The sequence below is a fragment of the Equus asinus genome, chromosome 5 (genome assembly GCF_041296235.1).
Source record: "Equus asinus isolate D_3611 breed Donkey chromosome 5, EquAss-T2T_v2, whole genome shotgun sequence".
NCBI classification, from domain to species: Eukaryota; Metazoa; Chordata; class Mammalia; order Perissodactyla; family Equidae; genus Equus; species Equus asinus.
The window spans coordinates 48,282,570-48,310,440 of NC_091794.1; the positions used below are offsets into that span (position 1 = coordinate 48,282,570).

Sequence of the window (27,871 nt, forward strand, 5' to 3'; positions counted from 1 at the left end):
ACACCATATTATTATTTTGGTCATAAATTTTTAACACCCGGATCATTCCAAATCGACATTTCATATACTCATAAACACTGCTTTGCATAAATAATTTAGTTTCTGAAAGCCACTAGCTTCACAAAGTACTGGGTTGAAAATAACATTTATTCTTGCATTAATGGGTCCCAGAGGTCCACAAGGGTGATTACAATGAATGATTTTTTTCTTCTATCTGATTATGTAGATTTGGGGGGAGGAATTTAGTGTTTCTGCCCCATAGCCAAGATATAGGTAAACATCTCTTAGGGAAAAAGTACAATATTTTGTTTCTCTAGTAATAACCAAGTTGATATTTTCCTGTTTCTTCGGCCTTCTGATGTGCAGTGCCATCATTTAAAACAATGTAAGCCAAACTTGAGAGGCAGACTGTTTATAATTCAAATGAGCATCCCAGGTTTTCCACAGTTCTGCATTTACTTCACTAAGAGGTGAGATAAATTGCATCATAGTTGTGGTAACTGTATCCTGTACCCAATTTGTATATACCCACTTTAGAAATGGGTGATATTTCTGATGAGACTTGCACCAAAGGAATCGTCCAGTGCAGCCACCTGGAGACTTACAGGAAAAGGTTTAGGTTCTCAGGGGGAGGTTTTGTCATCAGGTTAGTTTCTTTCTGTCCTGGACCACAAGGCACATTCTAGAGTTGCAGTCAGTGACCAAGAGGAGGGAAAGACGTCCAGGTTTGTCAAACAAGGTGAACCATCACATCTTCATGCAGAAGAATCAAATGGATTCTTATCAAAGTAGTGGGCTAGAAGGGCATGGTGGGGAAGAGGAGAGAGGGTCTTCGAACTTGAACACTGTGCTTTAAACAAAACTGGTAAAAAAAAAAAGGGGAGGGCATAAGCATTTGTGCTCTTACATCTCAATGCTGCCTGCTTTTAAATGGTGGGGATGTGGTTTCTTTTTGTCCTTAACTTTTCATTTTCCTAAAAGATTACCCCCCCTGGGGAAGTCCTTGACAAATGGTAAAATTAATGATTATCCTGGGGTTGTGTAAACTAAACTACCCTGAGGCAGTGGACAGACTTGGCTGCCTTTAGAAAATGTTTTGGTCATAGTACTTTGAACAATCAAAGAAAAAGCTAGCTCAGAAACAAACTATAAAACAACTATAAAAATTTTTAAGTTTTTGTTGTTTTCACATGTATTTTGCATATGTAAAGCTCCTAAAAATTCATACTGTTTATAGTATTGTGTCTGCTCTACTTGATTAAAAAGTAAGTAGAAAAGAGGACGGAACTTTCATCTTTTTGAAATTATGGGATTCAGGTTTCATGAAGTGTATTCTCTGGAACCTTCGGGTTGGTTGAGGTCAGCAGAGATAAGAAACAAGGCATTGCGCAGTCTGCTCTTGGCCATTCATTTTCCTGCTTCCCCTATTGATAATCTTCTTCTTCCTCTCTAAGGAGAAGGTAATTTCCCCTTCCCCCTCCTAAAAGGTATTGGTAAAATATTAGATGCCTCAAAAGCGTATTTTTTAAATTACAGAATTAACACCCTTCCTTTTTTTCCCCCAATTTGGCTTTTCTTTGGCACAAGTATTTCCCACATTTTGTATAAGTCTGCACTATTATGACGTGGCAAATGCCTTCATTCCCAAGGAACATTTTTTCCTTTGCCCTTTATTGTTCAGAGTTTATGATAGTGTTGTATACCTTGACGAAAAGAAGAGATGCTTATTGCTTTATTGTCACAGAAATCTTGTCTCTAATTAACTGTTTATTGTGATATGATGTAAGTAAATAATTGTAAACCAGACTACATAAAAATGAATTTTTTTATTTAATTACTTCCTTATTAGTCATTTGTCTTTAAGCAAAAAAGACTTAAAAGTCTCAACTTCCTTTAGACTTTATTTATTTCAATGAGAAAAGACACAGTGTGGAAGAAAATGTCAGGTGTTGATAAATGGAGGGTAATTATGTAATCCATTAGCATTAACATCTCTATTATTTCAAAAATCCATTAGTTATGCAGGTAAATGGAAAATTGCAAGATTTAGGCCAGTTCCTAATTTGCAACTACTGTCCTTCATGAGTAATAACCTCATAAGCCTAAGAAGCAGGATTTCATCCATTTGATGCAAATGAACTAAGATGAAAGATGTCCAGCATGATGTTCTATAATTTAGGTTGAAATTTTGGGTTTTAAACTTTATATCATATCTTTTAACGGGAGGCTGTTTTTTGTAACTATTATTCAGTGCTGAATCCTAAAATCTTCAAACAGCAAAGTAAATCTGAACAGTAGAGGAGAAAAATAAAATAATGTCCTTGCTTTCATTTAGAGCGTCAATCCGTGGTTCATTGCAGAGCACTCACTGACAGGCCATTAGAAATTAACCTGTTCACTTCTTGCCTACACTTTCACATCTTTATTTCTTTACTCAAGTCTGTACTTATGTACTTGATTGCAATAAACACTGCATAATTATAATAAATAATAAGCAAGTTCCAAAGGCAGCTGTTAAACAGAGACATATGTATTTTTTATCCTATTTTTTTCAGAACAAGAATGGGTCTTCTCCTCGTACTCAGATTTCCTCAATACAGCCCAGAATGTCTACCTAATGTGTCCTTCCAAAAATGTATACACTTTTCAGATATTACTAACACCAAGAAAGATAGAGTGTTAGTATTTTGAAGTGATGTGTTATTATAAGGATGTAGGAGCCAAAACATGCTTCTTAGTATGAGCAGAGCAATATTGGGGAATTGTGTATGTGTTTGGTTTAGTCTAAGGTTTTATGTCCTGCAACCTACAAATATTAACTCTTATGTTATTTCACATTTTTTAGCATTGCAAAAATAATCAGTTCTTATAAATTAGAGGTGTTCAACCCAGTAGGGCTTCTTAAATTTGTGACCCAAATTTCCTTTATGAACAATGCCTAATTGCCATGGACTGTTAATTTAAACTGTAACTAAATTATTCTTTGTCACTATAGTTTATTAGATATGCCTGCATCTCTAATACTCTGTAAAGTGTTGTGGAAAAATTCTTCTCTTTTATCTCTAGGATATTAAATGGCTAGGTGTGGCTATATTACCCAGTGTATATGCAATATGTTTCAGAATGCTTTCAGAGTTTCTCGGTGTAGAGAATGCAAATTAAAATGTTACAAATTGCACAGGAATACTGAGGATGCAAACCTAAAAAGTAAAAAAACGATGTAAGAAGTGGGGGTAAGTAAGATGGAGTTTCCTGGCGGGATACATTCTGAACTGTATTTGGAGGAGGAACCCTATGAGTGGACAAGGAGAAGGGGAGGGGCATCCAGGTGTGGGGCAATTTAGCGCAGCCTAAAACCTTGTCACCACTCAGAACCAGAAGGGAAAATGCTAATACTTTTTTATACTCCCAGCCATTGGACATTGTCTTTTTGATGGTTAATATTAATTTTAAAACGTGATTTGTAGAGCATGTTAATGTTTACCAGGCACTTTTGATTTAATTTGACCCTCACAAAGGCCTTGTCTGTTTTCTTTTAGGTTCAAGGTCTAAGGCTGGATAAATGTTAATTTGTGCACTTCTGCTAAAACTCGGGGATTTTAGAATGTTAGCAAGGCTGACTTCTGAAGAACTCATTTCACTAGTGAAACTGACATTAATGTTTTAATCATGTGTTAAGAGTATGAACCAACACATTCATCTTTGAAGATGAAGAAATATTTTTTCCATTCAAATAATTTTTTTAAGTAAAAATTTTTATGAAAATATCCCTGAAATATTTAAGGGATATTTAGTATAATTTATTGCATCAGAGTTTTTTTTAATCACTGCTATTTCAACTAATTGCAGTGATAATAAAAGCAAACAAAAAACACTAATCCTATAACATAGATCAGGTCCAAACTTTCCTCAATGACAAGTGTTTGGAAATGTTCAAAGGTGTAAGACTATCAGCCACTTTTAGCAGTTGAGGTTACAATGTCAACCTTCTAGCTGTAAGTAGTCAAATTTTGACACTCTCTCTTGGAATGACAAGTTGTAGGAATGGAAGGGAGATAAATTTTTATTTTTGATATTTGTGTCTTAATGTACACTTATATTTCACCTCCTTGTATTTTTCATTAAATATTTCATTATACTTGTTTCTTGAAGAAAGTTTAGAGAGTTCAATTGCACAGAAAGAAGAAAAAGAAAATCATAACCTCCCTCCAGACAGTCTCATTCCTCCCTGTGTTTTCTCTCGTGACAGCAACAGGGGGTGAGGATCTTCGTAATGCTCTATAAAGAGGTGGAACTTGCTCTTGGGATCAATAGTGAATACAGCAAGAGGACGTTAATGCATCTACACCCCAACATAAAGGTATTCAGGTTCATCTTGCTGAACAACGCTTCTTTTGTATTATTCTCTAATTTTTCAGATATGTTTTGCTCTGAGCACTGGTAATCTGTAGAATTCCCTAATGTATATTTTGAATAAATAGCATTGTGTCCTTCTGAGAAATAAAACAAAATGCTATATGGAGTGTTGATGGAGTCAGCAGAGTTCACATTTCTGCTTCTCTTACGCTGATAATTTAGCCAAGAACACACTTCCTAGAATTGTTTTAATATTCAAGACCCCTGTCAAGTTCCCATGCTCCTCTTTAGGATTGTCCTGGAACTGAAACTCATTTCTAAGTTTCATTGGTTATGTTGTACCAACCAAATCTTTGAAGCAGTTATGTAACTAAGAAACAGTCTATTGATTGTCACACAAAGCTGGACAGAGCATAGTGGGTGGCTTGGGAGAAGAGTAGTTTGGCACCCATCCAAACCAATGTCCCTAACTATTCAATGTTTGTAGCTGTGAAGCTGGGCTGTTCCAGGAGGGTAAAGAGAAAGGACCCTTGGGGACAGTGTGAGCCAGCTCTGTTCTCTGTTCTCCATGGCAGTTCAGCTCTGCCCCAAACCTGCATCACCCACCCAGCAAAACTGAAGCTCTGGAAGAAACTGAAAATCACTCTCCTTAGAATGCAGTGTGGTGACTGTCTTTGGGCTGTTCACCCCAAGCCAGTGGATTCCTTCAGAAGCAGACATTGAGATGAAGATTTGAGCACAAAGAGTTGATTTGGGAGGTGATCCCAGGGAGCCCTGGGAGGGGTGTTGGGAACTGAGATAAGGAAAGGGAGGAGGCCAGTTCTTGACAGGGTGCTGCTGTAGGCAACTGGGGATCCATCCCCCAGAGACCTCTAGGACACTGCATTGGGGTCACCCAAAGTGGTCCCTGTCCCCAAAGGGAAAGTAAGCTGAGGTATTTATCCACCAATTCATTGATTAACAGCTGTTCTTGAGGCATCAATTCCCTGACATTTCAAACTTAGCCCATTCCTATAGTCAAAGAAATCCCTCAAGTTCTTACAGGGAAAATCCATCTGTGCATTTGGGAGGTGAGCCTAAGGTGTAGGGAAAGGCACCAGCCGTGTTCTCCACACACCCTGTGCTCCCTGGGAGGGTTCTTGGAAGTGTGCATTCTCTATCTCAGTTCTTTGGCAGAGGCATTTTGTGTCCTTTGCAATCTGCTGCTCTAAGAGGCCACCCAGCTGGTCCATCCTCCATCATCTCTGGGGCTGATAGAAATAGACTTTAAATCAAAAAAGTTTACAGTAATCAAAAAAGGTCATTATAGGGGCCGGCCCTGTGACTGAGTGGTTAAGTTCACATGCTCCACTTCAGGGGCCCAGGGCTTCACTGGTTCGGATCCTGGGTGTGGACCTAGTACTGCTCGTCAGGCCATGCTGAGGTGGCGTCCCACATAACAGAACTAGAAGGACCTACAACTAGAATATACAACTATGTACTGGAGGGCTTTGGGGAGATGAAGAAGAGAGGAAAAATAATGATTGGCAACAGATGTTAGCTCAGGGCCAATCTTTAAAAAAAAAGATCGTTATATATTAATAAAATGTTCAATATGGCATGAAGATATAGCAGTTATAAACATTGCATACATAATAGTGACCATCAAAATATATAAAGCTAACACTGACAGAATTGAAGGGTGAAATAAATAGTTCTACAGTAATAGTTGGACGTTTTAATATCCCACTCTCAATAATGGATCGGTATATACATACAATGGAATAGTATTCAATCTTAAAAGGAAAGGAAATTCTGACACATGCTAAAACATGGGTGAACCTTGAAGACATTATTCTGAGTGAAATAAGCCAGTCAAAAAGACAAATATTATATGATTCTGTTTATATGAGACACCTAGAATAGTCAAATTCATAAAGACAGAAAGTAGAATGGTGGTTTCCAGGGGTTGGGGGAGGGGGGAATGGAGAGTTATTGTTTAATGGGTACAGTTTCAGTTTTGCAAAATGAAGATTTCCGGAGATAGATGGTGGTAATGGCTGCACAATATGAATGTACTTACTGCCACTGCACTGTACACTGAAAAATGCTTAATATGGTAAATTTTATGTTTGCATATTTTACAATAAAATGTGTTATTAAAAAAATGTCTCCAAAGTTTTTAAGTCCACTTAAAGACATACAAAAATAGGATAGGTCAGTCTGGGGTCATTTAGAAAGAATTCTGTTTGAAAGCAGGAGGTTAATAACTTCTCAAAGTACTTTTTAAATCAAGAGCTTCTGAAATATCTATACGCCTATATCCATATGCTTACTATTTCAACACAATGGCTGCCAAAATAGCAATATACTTATTAAAAATTTTGCCAGAGATAGATGTTGGTTAAAAATTTTTAGTTTTTAAAAATAATACCAGATATAACATCATCCTTTTAGGGAGAAAAGGGAATCAGCTGTTACACTGAGCTGACTTTTCTAGAAATACGTGGCCAAACTTCCAGATAAATGGCGGCTGCTCCAAAACGTGGTATGGAGGGTGAGGGAGTGGTGAGAAAGGCTTAAAAAGTAAACAGGAGGGGCTAGCCTGGGGTGTAGTGGCTAAGTTCACATGCTCCACTTTCGTGGCCTGGGGTTCGTGGGTTTGGATCCTGAGCACAGACCTACACACTGCTCATCAAGCCATGCTGTGGTGGTGTCCCACATACAAAATAAAGGAAGATTGGCACAGATGTTAGCTGAGGGCCAGTCTCCCTCAGCAAAAAGAGGAGGATTGGCAACAGTTGTTAGCTCAGGGCCAATCTTCCTCACCAAAAAATAAAAAGTACTCAGGAGTCTTCCTCTGCTAAATATGGAGAATAAAACTAGAAGTTTGGGGATTTTCTTTGGTGTGTACATAGCACATTTTAGTATTTGAATTATAGAAAATGCTGTTCAGGGGAGAAAGCAGGCCTCTGTTGTTATAACATGAAGGACATTTTAAGAAGCGTGTTACATGTGGGGTTTTTCCTCTCAAGGTGATGAGGCACCCGGATCACGTGTCATCCAGTGTGTATCTGTGGGCTCATCATGAGAAACTCGTCATCATCGACCAGTCAGTGGCCTTTGTGGGTGGGATCGACCTGGCCTATGGAAGGTGGGATGATGATGAGCACAGACTCACAGACGTGGGCAGTGTGAAGCGTGTCCCCGTGGGACTGTCTCTGGGTTCCCTCACAGTAAGTGAATTTCACCTTTATGGAACTGGCTAAGGGGACACAATTCATATAAGTAGGTACTCATAGTGTGACTGATTGATTGAATGAGAGATTGGGATCCCTGGAGGGGCCAAGAACATTGAGTCAAAGATAGACAAAACTAGTTTCAAATACCACTCAGCAAGTCTGTGGCTTTGCATCTCTTAGTCTTGTAAGAAGAGAAAACAGATTCAAAATATCATTTGCCATCTCATAGTCAGCTCCTCTGGTTTCCATTTAAAGATTTATTTCCTATTTGGAAAACCAAAGTTTATAAACAAAAATGTATGGCAAATGGGCTTTAAGTTAAAGAACAACAAACAGCCTTTTACAAGTAGCTGCCAAAGTTTTTGGAATCTTCCTACTTAGAGACGTACAAAAATAGGATAGGTCAGTCTGGAGTCATTTAGGGAATTCTGTTTGAAAGCAAGAGGTTAAGAACTTCTCAAAGTACCTTTCAAATCAAGAGCTGCCAAAATATCTGTATGCCTGTACTTACTATTTCAACTCGAGTGGTTGCCAAAATATGAATACACTTATTAAAAGTTTTGCTGGCCTCCAGTTTATTTTACAGCTGGATATGTTGTGATTTTTCTGGCAGAACAGAGATTTGGTAAATAGGTAACAGGGGACATAATCGACAGAAAAAGCTTTGCTCACTTAATGTTTATCAGAGGGAGTTCAGCAGCTCGACCCAGGGCGAATGTAATTCGTGTAATTATATTCTAGATAAAAAGGTTAATTGGTATGAAATTTCAAGAATGTCACCTACCAAAGGAGGAACTACAATGGAACGCCTGGTATTCCTTTGGTTGTATTTAAACAGGTCACAAGACCCACCCCTGCCCTGTGGCTGACCTCACACATTATTAGGGAGCCTCCATCATGTGTAAATTTTACACCTCAGCTCAACTGGAATGAAAGGGCCACATTGCAGCGTATCTTATGCAGTGTCTTTTTTTAATTTTCTTAATGATTTTCTCAGGCTGAAACAATGGAATCTCTGGAATCTTTAACACTCAAAGATAAAAGTGAATCTAATAAAAATGTGCCCATCCTGAAGAATGGTGATGATATGGATTCAAAACTGAAAGGAATAGGAAAGCCCAGAAAGTTCTCCAAATTTAGCCTCTACAGGCAGCTCCACAGGCACCACCTGCGCAACGTGGACAGCATCAGCAGCGTCGACAGCACCTCCAGTGAGTTATCGTCTTTGCTGGAACTTATCCTGACTGCACTCTGTTCCTCCATAGCCACACACTATATACCTGTTTTTAAAACCCGTCTTTCTATAATGGAGTAAAACGAGCCGTGCTGAAAGGGCGCTATATCGTCCTATTCAATAGCATGCCAGTCCATGGCTTCCTTTGCCCCATTTTGAACAGATTTATTGTTTCGTTCACACAAGTAGTCATAACCACAATTCATGCTTCTGACAGTAGCAGAATGACTAAGCAGTTCTAAAATAATTCCAAGTTATAAAGGAAAAAGAAAAGTATTAGGGGTACTTTATACACTTTTCATAGAAGGAATTTCATTTCTCTTCCTATCCAGAAATACATCAAGCTTTTATCCTCAAACAGCAGATTTTCTACATCTTGTAAATTTACTGTTCTTTTCAACTTTGTCTTAAAGCTCTGCAGTTTTCTGTTGCACAGAATTTGTGACTGATTTCATAGACTTGCCTAGTTTTAAAAATGTTCGAACCTTCTTTTCAGTTTAGAAAACTTGATATGTAATACGTCTGTGTAAAAAAAGCACTCTCGACTTTCTCCAGGTTATTGTAATCACTGTAGAAGTCGTCAGAGTTTAATCCATGGTTTAAAACCCCATTTGAAACTCTTTCGCTCTTCCAGTGACTCTGAGCAGGGGCCCTCTGGTCCCGACATTGGTAAGTGGCTGTGAAGCGGCTGAACCCCCTCAGGCTTCAGCTTTTGCTGCTTGAGCAGAGTGAGTGTGTTTCCGGACTGGCTTTCTGTTCGCACAGTTTTCACACCACGTGTATTATTAGAAATTGTAATCTCATAAGCTTTTGTAAGAAGAACTAGGTACTTGAATAATTTAATCAGGGCCTGAAATGTGGTGGGAATGAAGAGGAATTTGGCAACAGATCAGATACAGGGACAAGTCATCCTGGTCGTCAGCAGCAGCCATAGTGAAATCGTAGGCCAGCGTTTATTGCGTGCAGTCTGCCCGTCACTGCCCCGAGCCCTGTGGTGCTTGGAGGTAACGGTGTTATCTCTGTTTTACAGACGAGGAAACTCAGGGGTGGAGATGATAAGTGAATTGCCTGGTGGGTTCCAGTTTATTAGCCTCCCACAGCTCATGATTCAGATTTGTGATTTAGCAGAAATGCAGATTACTGCATCACGACATTTTAGCTAAATTCCCAAGGCCACTGTCTAGGAGATGACTGAGTTAGAGCCCAGCTGACATGGCTGGATGTGAGTCACTTGTGGCAGGAGATAACTGAACTTAATAGATTAAGGGGGACTTGAGCAGTGAGTCTCAGCGTTCTTTAGTCTGGGAACCCTGCATTTTTTAAACTGGTTAGCTATGTATAATGAACTGAAGCTTCAATGTAACTGTTAAATAAACATGTATGTTATAAATTGTAACAGATTGATATACATTTAAAAAATGGAGAATAGCGTATATGGGGAGATGTTCATTTAAAAAGTGGAAAATAGCGTATATGGGGAGACATTTTATTTATTTAGCATACAGCTAGTACTTGATGCATATGTGGATTCAGGGACAACTCAGAGTAACTCCTGTGCTTGACAGAGCTTAACGCCCTCAGACAGGGAACTGGAGGCCCCTGGGAAGTTAAAAGAGCCAGGTCAGGGGCAGATAGTAAAGGTAAAGAGCTGGAAAGAGGTCCAGATAGTGCTTTTAATTCCAGTGTGTGTTGCTTTAGGACTAAAGTTGAAAACGAGATGGAGGAACGAGGTTGCCGAACCATGAAGGTGAGGGGTCTGAATTTTGACTGAGTGGTTGTGTTGCTGACAAGAGGATTGGGGCAAGCGGAAAAGAAGAGCAAGCCAGGTGCTGAATACATTAAGTAACTCAGGCCAGCATCAGGCTGAGAGGGGTGACACCCATGATGGTGATCTGAGGATACCGATGTGGGTGGTTTTCAGGGACTACTGGAAACTCCTCCCTAATAAACTGGACACATGTCCAGGGCAGCATTGTTTATTGACAGAGAGAGAGAAAAAGTAAACAATCTGAACATCCAAGAGGAGGGGAGTAGTGAAGAACATAATGAGTGGTTCATCCTCCTTTTGGAATTGTGCAATCATTAAACGCTGTAAGTGGGGATGCAAGAATAAATGTATATGATTTGTTTGTTTCATTAAATAAGTACTTATTGAGCTCTTAAATATGCCCCTCACTGTTCTAGGTACTAGGATTATAGTGAACAAAACAAATGAAATTCAGTTAACTAGTTGGAGGATAAGGATGGGAATTGTTTATACAAATAGATCATCAAACCATGTATCAGGTGGTGAAAATGATCATGGAGAACAACGAGCAGGGGAAGGGGGAAGGGCAGAGGGTAGGAGTTACTATGTTCTATCAAGTAGTCAGAGAATGCTTCTCTAATGAGCTGAGTTTTCAACAGAGACCAAAAGGAAGAGAAGAATGAGGATGAGAGGAGGTCGGGCGAGGGTGCTCCAGCCAGGAGGAATAGCAAGAAAAGGTTCTGAGGCGGGAGGGGGTTGGTGTGTTTGGGAATGTGGTGAAGTGGAGTGGGCTCAGGGAGAGTGATAGGGTGAAGTCAGAGAGGGTGAGGTAGGTTACAAAACTTTGGCTTTTATTGAGCGAGATAGAAAGTCATCGGATGGTCTTAAGCAAAGGACCCACAAGGTCTGACTTACAATTTTACGGGCTCATTCTTCAGAGCAGATCAGGTGGCAAGTAGTGACCAGACAGGTACTAAACACATCTGGAGGTGGAGCTGACAGTGCTGGCTGATGCCCTGGAGGTGGGATGTGAGACAGAGGACTCTTTCCCTTAACTTTGTGAAGTTGCAAATCTAATTTTTTAGTATGAAAACAAATTACTTTACTTTAAAAGGGAAGCGAAAGGATAGCTGAGTCCTTCTGGAGCAGTGCTTTGCAAAGTCAATTCCTGGGACCCTGGTGTTTCTCAGGGGCTCTGAGGAGGATACAGAGTAGGTGGCCCTGGACCCTCTCACCTCTATTGGTACCTGCTTCAACCAGAACAATCCCTCTTGTAGTGTTTTATGTATTGGAGTTCCATGTGAATTTGTGATGAAAAGAAAAAGTAAGTTTCTACTATTAATTATAAAGGAAGTTTAAAGAGCACAGCCTTATATTTAAATCATGTAATGATTTCGACTGATATTGTCTTATAAGACTTGAACCCCAAATTAAGCATAGAGTGACTCTTCCTTAGAAATGTGAAACTGAATGTTTGCTTGAGTAGCTTTCCTGAGGACATGACCTGGGCTAGCTTCTCTGCGGGGTCAGTTTCACTTGCGTGCAGGAGGCAACGGTGCCCTGGGCTCCTGGTGAACCTCACTGGTGATGTACAGAACTTGGTCTGGAGTGTGCGTGCAAGATCACTATGGGTTTTTGAGTAGAAAAACTGCCCTCAAATCAGTTCATCATAAATGTGGTTGATGACATGATAGATTTCTATAGTCTATATTTTAATTCAAAATCACTCAGCAAGCTTCACATTTTTTTTCTTTCAAAATTACATTGCAAGAGGGAGAATTTCAAATTCACATTGCTTTGCTTGATACTATGTTATTTTAAAAAGGTTGAATTTTCCTCCTCTCATATTCAGCAATGGTTTGCTGATCTTTTCCTTTGAAGCAAGATTAAATAGATGGCTGAGGGGGAAATCATTTTTTGGCAGTTAAGTCGAGACAAATGTTTCAAACTTAGATATTAATCATACGGGATAATGAATAGTAGGTGAAGTCATTTCTAAACTGTGTTCTCAGGGATGCAATCGTATAAGACATTTTCTGGTCTCAAAGAGTTTGTTATCTGATAGATAAGCATGAGTTTTAATATTTTACTAACCTATTGCCTTAGCAATTAATCAGGGGGAGATACCCCTACGGGCAAGAGTTGTCAGTGAAGCCGCCTCCACAACTGTAAACTCTGATCCACAACTCCAAAATCCAAATAGTTTCAAAAACCAAAAGATTTTTTCAAATATAACTCATTGAGGACCTGTTTTGGAACTGGCCTTGAATATAGGCAGAAATTCAGTGGGTAGAGACTAAGAAGGGAGAAAAACAGACATTCTGGGTAGATGTTATATCTTAAGGCCCAGGTATGGGAAATGCCAGATGTATTTATTTCAGCATCTCACACGTAGGTGTGGAATGTGGTAAATACATAGAGGTCTCTCATCCCTTATACAAAATCCTGGGGGTCAGATATGTTTCGGAAATTAGAACATTCTGGATTTTAGGAAGATAATACAATACCTATCCTCTATATTATGTTATATTCCTTCCAGGATTCAGGAAATACCCTGTACATAAGTCATTTATATTTATGCATTACCCAGTGCGATAAAGATAATAACCTCTTGTCAGTTCCGGTCAGGTTTTGCTAACAAATGAGCTGTGAGAAAACATTTAGATTTTCAGAGCTTTTGGGCTTGGAATTGTGGTTAAGGGTTAGTTCATTTGTGTAGATTGGGCTGGTGGAATATATCTGTACCAATATATGAAGGGCCTTGAAAGTCAGGCTGAGACATTGATCTTCATGCGCTAAATGTTGGAGAGTCCCTGGGAGGTGGCGGTGGGATTTGGGGGGGATGGACATGGGGGGGTGGGGTGATTAAAGATGGTGTTTTACTAAGTTACGCTAGAAACACAGAGACTGGCTTGTTCCAGTGGGCCCAAGAATGAAGTGGATGGGAGAAACTTTTTCCAAAGGAAGAATCAGCAGAATTTCAATAGCATTTGGGAAGTGGTGATGGGGAGGTGGGTAGAGAAAACAGTGAAGAAAAGAGAGGAGCCAAAGGTGATTCTGAGGTTTGAGCTTGAGTGACTAGGAAGAGAAAGCAGAAATCTCCAGGGAAGACTTGATTTTGTGGGGATGATAATGATTCTAGTGATTTTAAAGTTCTGGTGGGACAATTAGGTAGACAAGGTCAGATGAGGCGTGGAAGTGGCTGTAGATCTGAGGCCCAAAAGAAAAGCCAGGGCATAAGGGGTACATTGAGGAGAAAGTTGGAGAAAACGTTGTTAGGGAGGAGGAGCTAGGAAAGAAGATCAAGAAGGATGGGTTGGAGTAATGGTGGGGGAATGCAGTCTTGGAGGCCAGAAGAAGAGGAAAAAAGGACTGGCAAAGCCAGAGACACTGGGGGAAGGGCAGGAAGACACCCTGTCCATGAACTTTAGCAGCCAGAATCTGGGCCGCTGATGCGTGAGGATTGTGGAAAATTGACGTGAAAGACCTGGGCCGAAAGACAAGGAAGAACAATTATGAAATCAATTGGGAGCCAGGTACAGACCAGTGAGAACCCCTCTGATCAGCATTGCCGCTGGGAAAAGTTCTCTCTCCCTGCTCACAGTGCAGTTCCGATCAAGTCATTGTGGTAACCTGGAGTATTCGGCTCTGTTGCCTTCCTATTTCATTTCTTCTGAGGAGGACCCTGATTTATTTCAATTAGGGTAGGCCCTGACTAAAAACAAAAACAAATTTGAATTATGAACAGGTCGAATTCAATTAGTGCCAAGCTAATTTTTAAGACTAAGAATTTGCTTTGTTTTGTTTTTCTTGTCATAACTGATCATTAGGTGAAAGTGAATTTTTGAACAAGTGTATGTGTCTATGTGTAAAGTTTAGCTTAGAATTGCTGAATTGATGAAAACAAATTACGTATATTTATTTATTTGAATTTGACCCATTATTTATCTCATCCTTTTTTTAAAAAAAAATTGTTTTTTCTTTCTTTTTCTTTTTTTTTAAAAACCAAGTGCCGTTCTTACTATAAAGAGCCCATAGGTGAGCGCACAGACCTGCGGGCGCCTTGGCCTCAGTCCCTTCGAGTAGGAAAATAAAGCTCTGGGAGCTGTCAATAGATTATGATTTTAACGTTACTTAGCTTTGTTAATCTTTAGCGCTTTAAGGCGGTTTTCTTTCATAGAAAATTGCAATAAGCTTTGAAGGTTAATTATTAAGTTTGAGGTAGAATATTAGCCATGTATGTGGTGATTATTTAAAAACTTTTGCTCTGCAAATACTCATTGAGTGCCTGCTGAATGCCAGGAGCTACGTCAGGCCGTGTGGGGAGCCTCTTGACTGCTAGGGGACAGGGAGGGAGCATCCTTACACAATCGTATCACAGAGTCAGAGGCACTGGCGTGTGCAACTGTGAATGGTTCTACAACACTATAGTGACTGCCTCTCCCTACTGGGACCTGGGAGGTCTCTCTAGCGCAGGTGACAGCTAATTTGGCTCTTGACGAATGATGAGGAGTTCAGGCTGAGAGGGAGGGAAGAGCATTCCAGGCAGAAGGAAAAGTGTGCCAAGTGCGCAGAGACATGACAGACCAGGCCTGTCAAAATGCACTGAGAAATGTGGTCCGCATGGGGCCTGGGTTGTGTGGGGGAAAACAAGGCCAGAAAGAGAGATTGGCACCAGTTAGGGAAGAACCTTATATGGACACTAGGCCCTTAGGATTTGACCCCCTGTGGGCGGTAGGAGATCCAGGAAGCCTTTTAAGCAAGGAGTCTGCATTTTAGAAAGACAGTTCTGCCACAGTGTGGTGGTAGGGGGACCAGTCTGGTACTCTCATGGGCTTCTGCACGTGGTACCGTTTAGTCATTCAACAAATATTCCTGCATCCAGTGTCTATTTGTTAAGTGCTGCTTTTGTGCCAGGCGGTGCGTTTGTGATTGTAGATCTGCTAGTCCTCCTGCTTAGCTGTCTTTTAGTCAGCATATCCCATAAACGTACAAACTAAGTTGAAGTATTTACCCGTAAGTATAATGGTCCCAGCAAAGCTCTTTGTGAAATGTTGCAGTAGGTTGCTGCTTCTGCGCCTATGTGATCATGAGCTTCTTGTCTGTTTTTGAGATATTTTTTATTGATGTCATTTATGGTTTTAGGAATATAGAATATTAGAGCCCAGAAGGTCTTACATGTCATCTAGGCCAAATTCCCGCTTTCACTCGGAAAGGATTTCTGACCCAAAAAATTGAAGCTCAGTGTCACTGGGCTAGTCAATCCCAGGGCTGGAACATGGGCTGTCTACAAATTTGAGATTTTTGCCTTTTGAGATGCAGAAGACAGAACTCTGTATTAGGTGTGCACCATATTGGCTGGGGAAAGAGAAGGGCCTGACTTCTTTATGGCCTCTGCATCTCCTGTTTCTCTCCCTGATCCTGCTTTCCTGCTCTCTCAGAGTCCCTCCTAGCGAGTCCTTTATTCACGGTTAACCCTGTGATCCGTTCTTCCCGTGCTCTGCTGAATGGTGAGAATAAGAATGTTAAATTTCATTGTCAAGTGATGACCCTAGTGATACCCCAGCCACACACTAATAATAAACTCGTGAGGGTTGTGAAACCTTGCCAGCCCACAGCCTCAGATGGAATGAAACATGCTGCCCTCGTTATGCGTCCTAAGAAGAAAAGTTGAGAAGTCCGTAGGTGTTGAATATTTGAGAGTTAGGACTCCCTCTTTGGGCCCTTCTGAACCACAGTCTCTGAGCGGGTCTTGCTGCGTTCGCAGACACTGGCTCCATCCGCAGTTTACAGACGGGAGTGGGAGAGCTCCATGGGGAAACCAGATTCTGGCATGGAAAGGACTACTGCAATTTTGTCTTCAAAGACTGGGTTCAACTTGATAAACCCTTTGCCGGTGAGTACCGTCGTGGTGGGAGGCTGCTGATATTTTGTCTTTCACTTGTCAGCATCTTAAGTATGCACGTGCGTGATCTAATATCTTTTGAGTATTTAATAAAACTTTAGAGACTATGACTCAGTCATATACTCAACTCCCTTGTAGTTATAGTAATAAAAGAACATGAAATAGACTTTACTTGTTTGAAACCTCTGGGTTTCATATAGGCATATTTTTGGGGTAATAATCTGTAATTCTCCAAAAGATGGTACCCTTCCTTTGATCATCTCTTTTTCTGCTTATCATCTTCATCTTCCAGCATTAAAATGACACATTTTCAGATTATCGCTGTGCTTATATGTCTAAGAGGAGATAGAGATGGCACTGCATACATAGCCTGATGTTATTTCAACAGGATGAAAAAGAAAAATAATATCAAGTACAAAGCCTTAGATAATTTGCCCCAGCTCACGTCTCACCTGGCCTGGTGATTATCTCACACTCAGGGAAATGGAAGCATATGTGGGGGAGGCATGTGGAGGACTGTGTTCCTCATGTGAGATCTGTGTTTCCCTTGGCTGTAAAGGTATCGTTCCACCCAAGCCAAGAAGTATACACAGAGTGGACATTCCCACATTTCCTTTTATATGTCATAGTTGGGGTCAAATGGCTTCTGTCCCTGTTAGTGATGATCCCCGCCTGGTGTACCTGGGCAGATTTCATCGACAGGTACTCCACCCCCCGGATGCCATGGCATGACATTGCTTCTGTGGTCCACGGAAAGGCGGCTCGTGATGTGGCACGTCACTTTATCCAGCGCTGGAACTTCACGAAGGTACATGGATGGTTTTATCATGGTTCGGTCCACATGAAGAGAGACAGGCCTGGTAGAGGACAGACCCAGAGGGTTAACAAGAAGGGGCTGTGGTGGTCACAGCTGGTGCCACCGATCTCTGTTGGGTAACTGGTTGTCAGAGCTCCCAGGCCTCTGGGCAAAAGCAAAAGAAAACATTTATGAACTTTCACACCACGGACAATTCAGAGCACTGAGGGATAGATGCTACGATCGGGGCCTGTGGGTTTAACCCTTGAGATATCTGGGATGCTCAGTGTTGGTTAAGCTGGCCTGGGCCAATAGTTGCGTGGAAGGTGATTGTAGTGGGAGAGAGCTGTTTAGATGAGAGAGCCCGAGCTTTCGAGTCCTTCCAGTCCTGGCACTGCACTGGGTTCATATTGATGCAGGTGTCTGGGAGGTGGTTCTGAGCAAAGTGAGCAGTATGCAAAGATGGAGCCATTTTTCTTTTCTCCAGATTGTGTCTTCTATTTAGTACGCCTTCATGACTCGTGAGAATTTGACCTAACGTTCTTAAGTTGAGTACCTATCATCCAGATGTTAGAAGGTTCTATTTTATTTACTGGAAATGATGGTGAGCTTTTTTCTCCCTGATAATTTGGAGAAAGGATTTAGTTTTATCAACGACTTACAGTCTCACCTTTTTTTTCATTTACATAACATTATAGACATTTAGTGGAAGCTCTTAGAAATAATGGAAATATTTTTAACAAAAATTTAGAGAGGATGAATGAATAAACAAAGAGATACTACTTTTAACCTACTACTCTGACAAAGATGAAAAAAACTGCTAATGCCTGCAATTGGGTTGGGATTTTTGATGCTCTTATATGCTGCTTCTAGGAGGATAAATTGGCACAATACCAAAAAGCTTTTTAAAAAGTATACAACCTTTGACTCAGAAAATCTGTTTTGGGTATTTAAGCTAAAGAAGTAATCCCATAAGGTAATTTCTTTTGATCCTGCAACTAATAATTCAAATAAAATGAGAAATAACTGAAAAACTCAATAGGAATTTATTAAACAAATTATGATTCTTCCATACCATTTTACTATGAAGTTATTAAAAAATAATATATAATGCTATATTGCTGTGGCAATGTATCTACAATATAGTGAAAAATCAGTTTACAAAATAATCCCATTTTTGCAATAATATAACTCTATAACTCCAAATTATATTTGTTTTCTTTAAAAATATAAAGCAAAACATGCCCACTAATAGAAAGAAAACAAAAATAAATAATCTGTTACCTCTTCGCCTAGAAATATCCACTGTTAACCTTTTTCTTTTTCAAATGAGCCTGAATTTCTTTTATAATCACAAAGTAGGAAAGAATGGAACTGTTTTCTCCTTTGGGTCTTCTTTATCTGTTTTTCTTTATTTTAGATTATGAAATCAAAATATCGGTCCCTTTCTTATCCTTTTCTGCTTCCAAAATCTCAAACAACAGCCCATGAATGGAAATACCAAGTGCCCGGGTCTGTCCATGCTAACATACAGGTGAGTCTGGCTTTCTTTCTCACAAAGTGCTACTGGGTAACATTTTATTCTTGTTGGACTAAGGGCCTATTACATTGGCTTCAGATTTTTCCATAAGGGCAATTCCAAAGCAGCTCTGAATAGACCTTTTAAAATTTAGTATTGTATTTCCTATTTAAAATGTATTCAATTTATCCTTTTTAAAAAACTCCTTTATAAATATAATAAATGCATGTCCTTAGAAAAAGCCAGTCAAGGACAGGCTTGTCCTGTAATTCCTTCTAGAGTGACCCTAGCAACACAACACACAGTAAACCTGGAACTGATGTTAGTCAAGCACCAGGAATGTGGCTGAAACTTAGCATCTAGGAAGCTGGTTATAGTTCAATCTAATTTTAGTTCCTAATTAACCAAATGCCTTTTAGAGGCTCTTTTAATAGAATAACGAATTTGCTTAATAGAGTCACAGAATTCTCCCACATCCAGTCCAACCATCGCAAATTACAAATAAGAAAATTAAGACCTCGTGGGGTGGTGGGACTTGTCCAGGGTCACGTAGCTGGTTGTTGATAGAGGTGGAGCTTGAAATCCTAGCCTACTCCATTGTTACCCAATCTGATCCCTCTACCAGCTGCAGATCAAATATCTTGAGATCGTGCAGGACAGAACTAGGAAGGACCACCTTTGGCATTGCCTTTTGTTCAAAGTCATTGGCGTCAGCATCAAAAGTATGGTTTAGGTAAACCTCCAGTAGTCTGCTACTGACATCACTAATATGGATTTACGTAATTTGGACATGGATTCTAATGAATATGATTATATAAATGAATGCCTAAATCAATTACTTTGTACTATGTTCAGCTAGAGGTGTGTATGCTTAAGAAGTAAAAAGATATTTCAGACCATAGATCAAATAATAGAACAATCAAAAAGATAAACCACTTGAGAGACATACCTCTAGCAAATACTTAGTCATCCCAGGCTACAGGAGACAACTGAGTTAAACGGAGAAGCGCAGATAAATATGCCTTCATATGCAAGTTAATGAATATTTTATGAACCTGTCTAATTTTATTCTACTTGGAGGGAAATACTATCCGTGCTGTAAGGTAAACTAGTCTTGATATTAAGAAAACAAGGGAATTTAATTTAACATTTGAGATGTCATTAAAATTGACTCAGTGATCAACTTATCAAAATTAGCAGATGCTAATTAAGCATCTTTTGAAATGGTATTGCTGGGAATTGTGTATTTTTATGATCAGCAAATGATGTTTTATCCCGGTGTTGTGTATACAGACGTCTTCTAATGCCTGTTGGTAAAGCCTGTTTTGTATATTCTCCTCCTGCCACCCTGCTAAGGCAGACAGATACTCTGTATATCTACTCTACATAATACCACCCTTGATTCACTTTCTCTGCATCACTGGATGCTGTGTTGGAGATGGGGCTGGATCAGTGATCTCTTCTGATATGCTCTTATGTTCATTGCTTGATATGTTCAGGTAGCCCGGACTCAGGAACCTACAAAGCCAATTGATTTGAAAGGAAGTTTAGCAAGACTCAGTCAACTTATGTTTATTAAGTGCCATCTGTTTGCACAGTGAAGTCATCAGTGCACACTTGGACGCTGAGGAGGCAGGCAGAAAAGGAGTTCTCTGCCTCTGGAAGCATAGTTAGCTGGGAGAGAGAAAGCTGTGAGGTTAATGAGTCCGGCTAACTGTGCAAGGTGTGGTCTAGGAGTAGATGCCAGTGTAAAAGTGCGGGCCAGCATGCTGTGGGAGTTTGTCAAATGGAGGGAGAGAACTGAGTGTCCCCTCCAAGGGAGAAGGCTACCTGCTCTGATGATGGTAGAACAGACTGCAGCAAACCATTTGCTCTCAAAGAGGTGGTGGATGAGGTTTAGCCGGCATGAAGCCGGATTGGGCCTGTCCTGGAGTGCGGCCTGGTTCATTTAGACCTGATCCTGTGACATTAGTGAGCTCTGGACGTTTGTGTCTCATGCAGGAAGAAGCATGATACAGGAATGTTTTATGAAGATTAACCTAGAGAGTTTCCCAAACTGGGTTTTGCCCGTGAAATGCTAATAGCTATTCCACAAAAAAGATTTCCATGGACAGATAGGTTTTTGCAGATTTTTTAGATACAGGGTTTCTTAGTGCCTTTCTTAAGCTGATGGATATTAGGAATCACTAAGAGTGAATATGCTATGTGAATTTCCCAAGCCTGATTGACCGAGGATCTCTCATTTTGTTGCTTGTCTGTTTCCATCTCTCTGAACAAACATACTTTGGGACCAAAGTTTATACATATGAAGAACTTTTAGACTAGAAAGAGAACGAAAGCAAGGAGACAAGTAAATAGGCTGTAACAGGGATTCTGGCGTATGCTAATTATATATTTGTAAATTAGTATTCTTTTTCTTAAAGAGGACTCCCCCGCAACGTTTAAACGTTAGACCTCACAAAACCTGGGGCCCTGCCAGTTGCCAGTAGCTGTTTTTCTAGAACTGCCAAAATAACTCCAGTTGTGAAAACAAGCGGTCACAGCCAGACAGTGCATCTTTTTGAAGACAGGAATGTCTGAGATGACTAGAAGCTAAAAAAAAAAAAAAAAGAAAAGAAATTACCCTGCTCCATTTCTCCTTTTCCGTAAAGTTCTGACCTCAGTATTGTTTCACTTCACATTATTTACTGGCTTGAAACATTATTCATCTTGTTCTAGACGTTATTGTTTTCAAGTCATGAGCATTCAGTATTTAGAGGGCCAAAGCAATCGTCTAGCCCAGTTCTTGGTTTTCCAGAGAATCCAGAAGGAAGTGGGGAGATAGGACCTGGCTGTGTAGTAGGCTACTCAATTTTTAAAGGGTTTATTGTCAAATTTTCAAATCTTTCACTCTCTCAGCTATCATGTGGCAGTAGCCAAATTGGTTGAGAAATTTAATAACGTTCTTCCTTAGGTTTATTCCTTTTAACACAGATTTTAACAGAGTGTTTAACATAGTTTATTGTTCATAACATAGAGACCACAGCCTAATTAACTGAAAAGGAGCAATACAATGTAGCACGGGGAAGAGGCAGAGTCCATGTTCAAATCCCAGCTTTGCTACATACTAGCTGTGTGACCTTGGGAAAATTGCTTCACCCCTCTGTGCGCATTTTCTTCATCTATAAGGCTGGGATTATAATAGTATCTATCTCATAGCATTGTGGTGATGGTTAAATAAATGAATCCATTCAAATCACTTAGAAGAGTACACTAGTTTGAATTATATCCATATTAGCTACAACCTTCAAGCTTTCCCTAGTGTTTTCAAAAGCTTGCAACCAAGAAGTTGACATTTCTCTGGATGGGTCACCAGGCTAGTTCAACCTGCAAAATCTTTATACCACATATTTATTGAGATGACGAGAAAGACCATTTAACATAATAAAGTAATAATAGATAAAATTCACGTTTTTCTTTCATCTGCAGAAGAGAAACCAATTATTTGATTTTTTCAAAGCAAAAATATTGGGCCCAATCGTCCTTGGGCACACACTGCTGATAATTCCACCCCAGCCATGATGCCCAGCTCTTGCAGGAGGTTGACACAGCTAGCCAAGGAGACTGGGGCTCTGGCTGGCAGAGTGGAGGCCTGCCCCCACCAATAAGAATTTCTGCTTCTAAAGAAGTCATCCAAACTTGAGAGCTGACTTCAGCAGCTTCCACCGACACTTTTAAAATAATCTTGCTTGTTTCCCCTCAGTGCTGGGCGTTCTCAGAAGCCTGCCAAGAGCACTCCGAGGAGACATAGCAGAAGAAAGGCGTGGGGATGGGGGTCGGAGGGAAGAGGGTTCGGAAACTGTCTATGCAGAGTATATAAAAGAACTTGTTTTCTCCCTGAAAAGACCAAACTAGATTCCTAAATGCTATCGTTGCTATTTAAGATAAATGACCAAGACAGAGGACATTTGACATGTCTGTTAAGGTGAAAGAAAATGGCTGATGCCAAATTAGCATCAATATGGAATCAATACACAGGAACAGTCCTTTATATTAAAATGGACAGCTTGTAGTAGAAAAGCCATTCCTTGGACAATCATTCCTGAGAAGCCCTACCAAACTGAGAGAAATAGTTCTACTGGGGTCGTATCTTTGATCTCCTTGTCTATTAAAGAAAACCACATTTACTTCAAATTCAAAATAGCTGCCCACAGGTCCCTTTGGATTAGTGTCAGTCTCAGGATCCACAAAGAGAAGTCTCTCCCCATCACCATCTCTTGATTTAACATCTTGAAGATGGTGCATTTGGCAGCCACAACCCTGGGAACCTGGGCCTCAGGTTTTGCTTGCAATATTACAGCGTCACACTGCATCCCAAGGAAAATGACAAGACCAAATGAGAATAACGTAAGCCAGCCCAGCCAGCCCCTTCCCCGACTTTGAGCCAGCAGAGCTGCACAGACAGGTCCTGTCTGCTGGCACACTGTCAGATTTCAGCAGTTCATACCCATTAGCCTTGCTGACTAAACAAGGCCAACCGAGAAGATCTGAGTTTACAGCTAGAGTGGCAGCAGTCTTTCAAGTAAAGCTTAAACTTCCATAAGAAGGTAGGCCCGTCAGTTTCATAATAAGTGCTCAACACGTTGTTAGCCATTCTTACAGTTCAGCTGTGCTCTTTTTTTAAGCTTAGGTCAACATGCAGAATGTGTATTTTTTCCTTCTTGAAAGAATGTAAAGTCAGGAGACTGGATACTTTCTCCAAAGCTGAGAAATTCTATTTTTGAGCCAAGAGTCAAATGGAGGATGCTTACATTTTTCTTTTCAAATGTTTTCTCTGTCTGCTTCTCCTTCTTCTCCCAAGTACACTTCTCAAAATATATGTGATTCTCATGGGTATATGAATACGTCCAAGCTCACCAGATTATATACAGTAAATAGGAGCAGTTTTTTGTATATCAATAAAAAAATAAAATGAGATAAAATATTTTTTAAAAACTATGATTCTCTGTGGACAAAACGACTATACTGGCATAGCCCTTTCTGTGTCCAAAATGTGTTTATAAACCATACGAAGTGGATGAGGAAGGATTACATGTATGGAGTGCTTCATGCTGTTGCTGTATCTGGCTACGTGGATCCTTTGATTTCTGTCAGATAGAGTATTTGCTTTGGTTTGATAAGGGTTTTCTTGAGGTGCGTTTTCCAGGAGGCTAGTTCATTCCATCCGAAAGAATAAGCCCATCCTCCTTAGACAAAGGAGTACAGTAAACAGAAGTCGTCCGTGACTGGAGGAGCCTGGTCACGAGGGTGGGATCTGGCAGTGAACCCTTGTCCTTGGGGGACAAGTGGCCACCAAAGAGAAAGCCTTTGTGCCAAGTAGGACCTCAGAGAAGGTTGGAAAATAAGTGCTGTGCCATGGGGAGCAAGCCCAGCATCACAGAGCAGACCGGAAGAAAATGAGGAGGCTGCTGGAATCCAAAGCAGAAAGGCAAAGCTAAATGATGTAAAGTGATGCCCTGGGCGTGCAGGGGCTGGAGAGGTGGAAGGTTCAGGGAGGCCGATGACAGAAGAGGAAAGATAGAGCACAGCCCAAAGGAGAGTGAACATGTAAGGATAGGTCATGAGAGCAAACCCTGGGCATTGGGTGAAAGCAGAGGGAGGAGAGAAGGGTCCTGTAGCACACATGCGGAGCAGAGACAGAAGCCAGTCAAGATCAAGAGGTCATGGCTACTGGGCTGAGACCTTGACCTAGTGAGGAGGGCCTGGCAGCCCAAACCAGGATTATGCTGTGATCCTATGCTTGTAACCAGTCATAATGCTTAATTAATTTATTTATTTGAAATCAATTTGTCACAAAGAAATAACTTTTGTTTGAGAGTAGGTTTTCAGTTCCTTTTGCAAATTTCCCATTCAAGGGGCTGAAACAGAGCAAGCAAGCATGGGCTCTACCTGCACGTGGAGCCTAGAATATCGCCCACCGTGAGGCCAGCTCCACCTGACTGGAGGCCAGCTGGGGTCTCCCGGCGTCTCTGCCTCTCTAGTGGGAAGAAGCAGAGACTGGTCAGGGACCCTGAAAGAGGTAGATACGCCTTTGTGTCCAGTGCTTTTAGGGTCTCATGGAGAAGTCAGCTGTTTTGTCTCCCTTTTGAGGAAATTGAGGCCAGTGAAGGTTGACTAAAGAGTTTAAGGTTATAGAAGATGCTGAGAAAACCAAACTGGAATCCAGAACTCTCAATCCTTTTGTAAAAAGCCAATATTCAAACCAGTGCAAAATTTAACAGCCCATTTCAGATATACTTCAGGATTGGAAAAGGAAAAAATACCCGTGGATATGGCTTTAATTACACTTTTGGCATTGGCATCTTCCCTGCTCCACTGGAGAGCCTTTCAGTAATGGAAAACCTTGTACATGCATAATATGATACTAATAACAATTGCTACCACTTCTTGAGCACTTATTTCAGGCCGGGCATTGTTCTAAGCGCTTTATATAAATTAAGTCATTTGATACAGCAATGCTGTGAAGTAGATGTTATTATCATCTCCATTTACAGATGAAGATATTGAGGCACAGAAAGGTTACATAACATGCCTGAGTCACACAGCAGTGAAGATCAGAGCTAGGCCTGGTACCCAGACTGACAGCAGAGCCCGTGATCTTAACAAAGTGCCCTGCTGTGTCTTATTTGGATGCTGTTGCATCTTTGGGCAGGATCTGCAAGGTATACTAAATTTATTCCTTTCACATTCATAATCCATGCCTACTATTAGAACATGTGCTTTCATACATTAATGTGCTGCTTGGGCCATGTGATGAAGACATCTAAAAAAAAGACCCCGGGCTTCTGAAGATGAGGCCCTTGCTCTAGTTGTCTCTGTGTTCTTCCAGCCTAACAAAATGCCTGGCATAAAGCAGTTGCTCGTTATGCGTTTGGTAAATGGACGAAATAGCTACTGGTGAAAATCTGGCTTGCGCCAGCCACAGCGCTCAACTGAACAGGAAGAACCCTGATTCCGCATGCACCTTAGTGAGTTATAAATTAGGTATCTACACGTCTGTCTCTCTCACTAGGGTCTCAGGCTCTAGGAGCACAGGGACTGTTTTTTATTTTTCTTTTTATCCCCAGTGAAAGGCAAAGTGCATGGGACACAGCTGTGCTTGATAACTTTTTGGTGAATTCGGTGTATAGAGCCTCACACCCATCTGCAGAGAAAGCTGGATTCGATGTCGCCAGTTATCAGATGAGTGTTGCTGATGTCCCCAGGACTCCACTGTGGTCTCATCCTAACTCTAGGGTGGAATTTTTGAGTCAAGTCAACCAACACGTGTTGAAATGACAAAAGGCACAGTTTTCTGAGCACTGAGCAATGCGTGTGGCAGAGGAGGAGGGGGTGACAGAGCTGCTGAAATGGGGGAGATGCCCTGGGAGGGCCCACTGTATGTAACGGGGTTAGGGCTTGTGGATAAAGAGAAAGCTGTATTTTAAGGTTAAAAAATAGGACACAGTACAGAGGAAAATGACTGGTTCTAGTTACAATTTTGAGGCTAAAACATGAAATCAGAAATATGCCCTTTACAACATACTTTAAAATTGTGTATTCAAACTTGTGGTTTGAAAAGTGTGGGTTAGATTTGATTCTCAGTATACTTGGGGCAGTAAGATAAACCAGGTTTCTGTGTGTGTAAGGAGGAGTCTGGGCTTGTCTCCGTTACACTGGTTTAGAAGAGAAATGCAAGACAAATTGATCAGGCCAGTTAAGAAAAAAGAGAGAGTAAACCTTAAGTTTAAAACAAAAGGAAGTCAATCAAAATGTGTTTGACTTATGTGGCTGTTTGTAAACTTTCTAGACCATCAAATATTTAAAGCAGTTGACTTGATTTGTACGTACCTCAGGGTTTGGTGGTTCAGGGGTCGAAGCAGGGCAAAAGGGAAATTCGTATTTTCAGTTTATCTTGTGGTGATAGACAGATTTTAACTAATTAGAATAATAGTAAATGAATAATAATCTCAAGTGATTTTTTCTCTATTGCTTGAAAGATATCTTCAAGTTTAACCAAAAATGTTGACTTTTTAAAATTAAATGTTTTCATTGTGAGAAATGATATAGATTTGGCCTCAGAAGATGGGATAGATAATGCTGAGGCCCCCTCAGGAGGTGGGCAACCTCCCACATGCCGTGGGTTTATAGGCATCAGAGGGGCTCCCTCCACTTTGCTTATGCTCCCCCTCAGGTTGGTAATAAAATTCTCTTCTTTTGGCTTACAAATATACTTATTTTAAACATTTAAATACCTCTAGAAAGGGAAACATTTAGCATTATCCTTCACAGGAAAGATAGCAAACATGTGACCTTCTTGCTTTCCCTTCGTGGCAGCCATTGGCCATCAACCGTAGACTTCTTCCCAGTGTGTTTAGTTCCAAGAATCCTCTAGTTCCAAGAATTTAATGTAGGTGTCCAGGAAGCCACTTCAAATCAATTAGACTTGAAAACTATTTTCACTCCTAATTTATATCTTATGTGAACAAGTTTGTTAAATCTTTGAAGCAGAGCAAATTTTGAGCGTGAGAAGGGAAAGAAAGTATAAGGTTTCTGGATTTGAGGGGAAGACTAAGTTACCACCAAAGGTGGTACATAAACTTTGCCCATCACTTTTTATTTATTTTTTTGAGAAGATTAGCCCTGAGCTAACATCCACTGCCAATCCTCCTCTTTTTCTTGAGGAAGATTGGCCCTGAGCTAACATCTGTGCCCATCTTCCTCTGTTTTATATGTGGGACACTGCCACAGCATGGCTTGATAAGCGGTGCATAGGTCCGCACCGGGGATCCAAACCAGTGAACCCCAGGCTGCTGAAGCAGAGTGCACAAACTTAACCACTGCACCACTGGGCCTGCCCTGCCTATCACTTTTTACAAAGGTGGTAGACATTCCATATATTGAATATCTACTACATGCCACATACCATAGCTGTTTGTGATGTTATGCCATTTTTTTCTTCACAGCAGCTGTGTTTGTGTGTGTATGTATGTGAGAGAGAGAGAGAGATCTCGATTGTACCATGGAGGGAACCGAGCCTCATGATATTAAAATGACTTACTCAAGGTGAAAGAT

At 40.6% G+C, this 27,871-nt stretch overlaps 1 protein-coding gene across 6 annotated transcripts in view; it reads left to right on the forward strand.

Moving 5' to 3' along the window:
* PLD1 (phospholipase D1) overlaps positions 1 to 27,871 on the forward strand; it is a 201,646-nt gene that overhangs the window by 120,844 nt on the left and 52,931 nt on the right. For 4 of the 6 annotated variants that reach the window (XM_014866815.3, XM_070509441.1, XM_070509443.1 and 1 more), the window contains exons 13-19: positions 4,250 to 4,360; positions 7,371 to 7,571; positions 8,575 to 8,788; positions 9,367 to 9,480; positions 16,326 to 16,454; positions 17,153 to 17,271; positions 18,680 to 18,793. In XM_014866815.3, the coding sequence (XP_014722301.2) occupies positions 4,250 to 4,360; positions 7,371 to 7,571; positions 8,575 to 8,788; positions 9,367 to 9,480; positions 16,326 to 16,454; positions 17,153 to 17,271; positions 18,680 to 18,793 (1,002 nt within the window). The remainder of the gene's footprint in view (positions 1 to 4,249; positions 4,361 to 7,370; positions 7,572 to 8,574; positions 8,789 to 9,366; positions 9,481 to 16,325; positions 16,455 to 17,152; positions 17,272 to 18,679; positions 18,794 to 27,871) is intronic. The other 2 variants (XM_070509440.1, XM_070509444.1) reach the window with 1 other exon arrangement.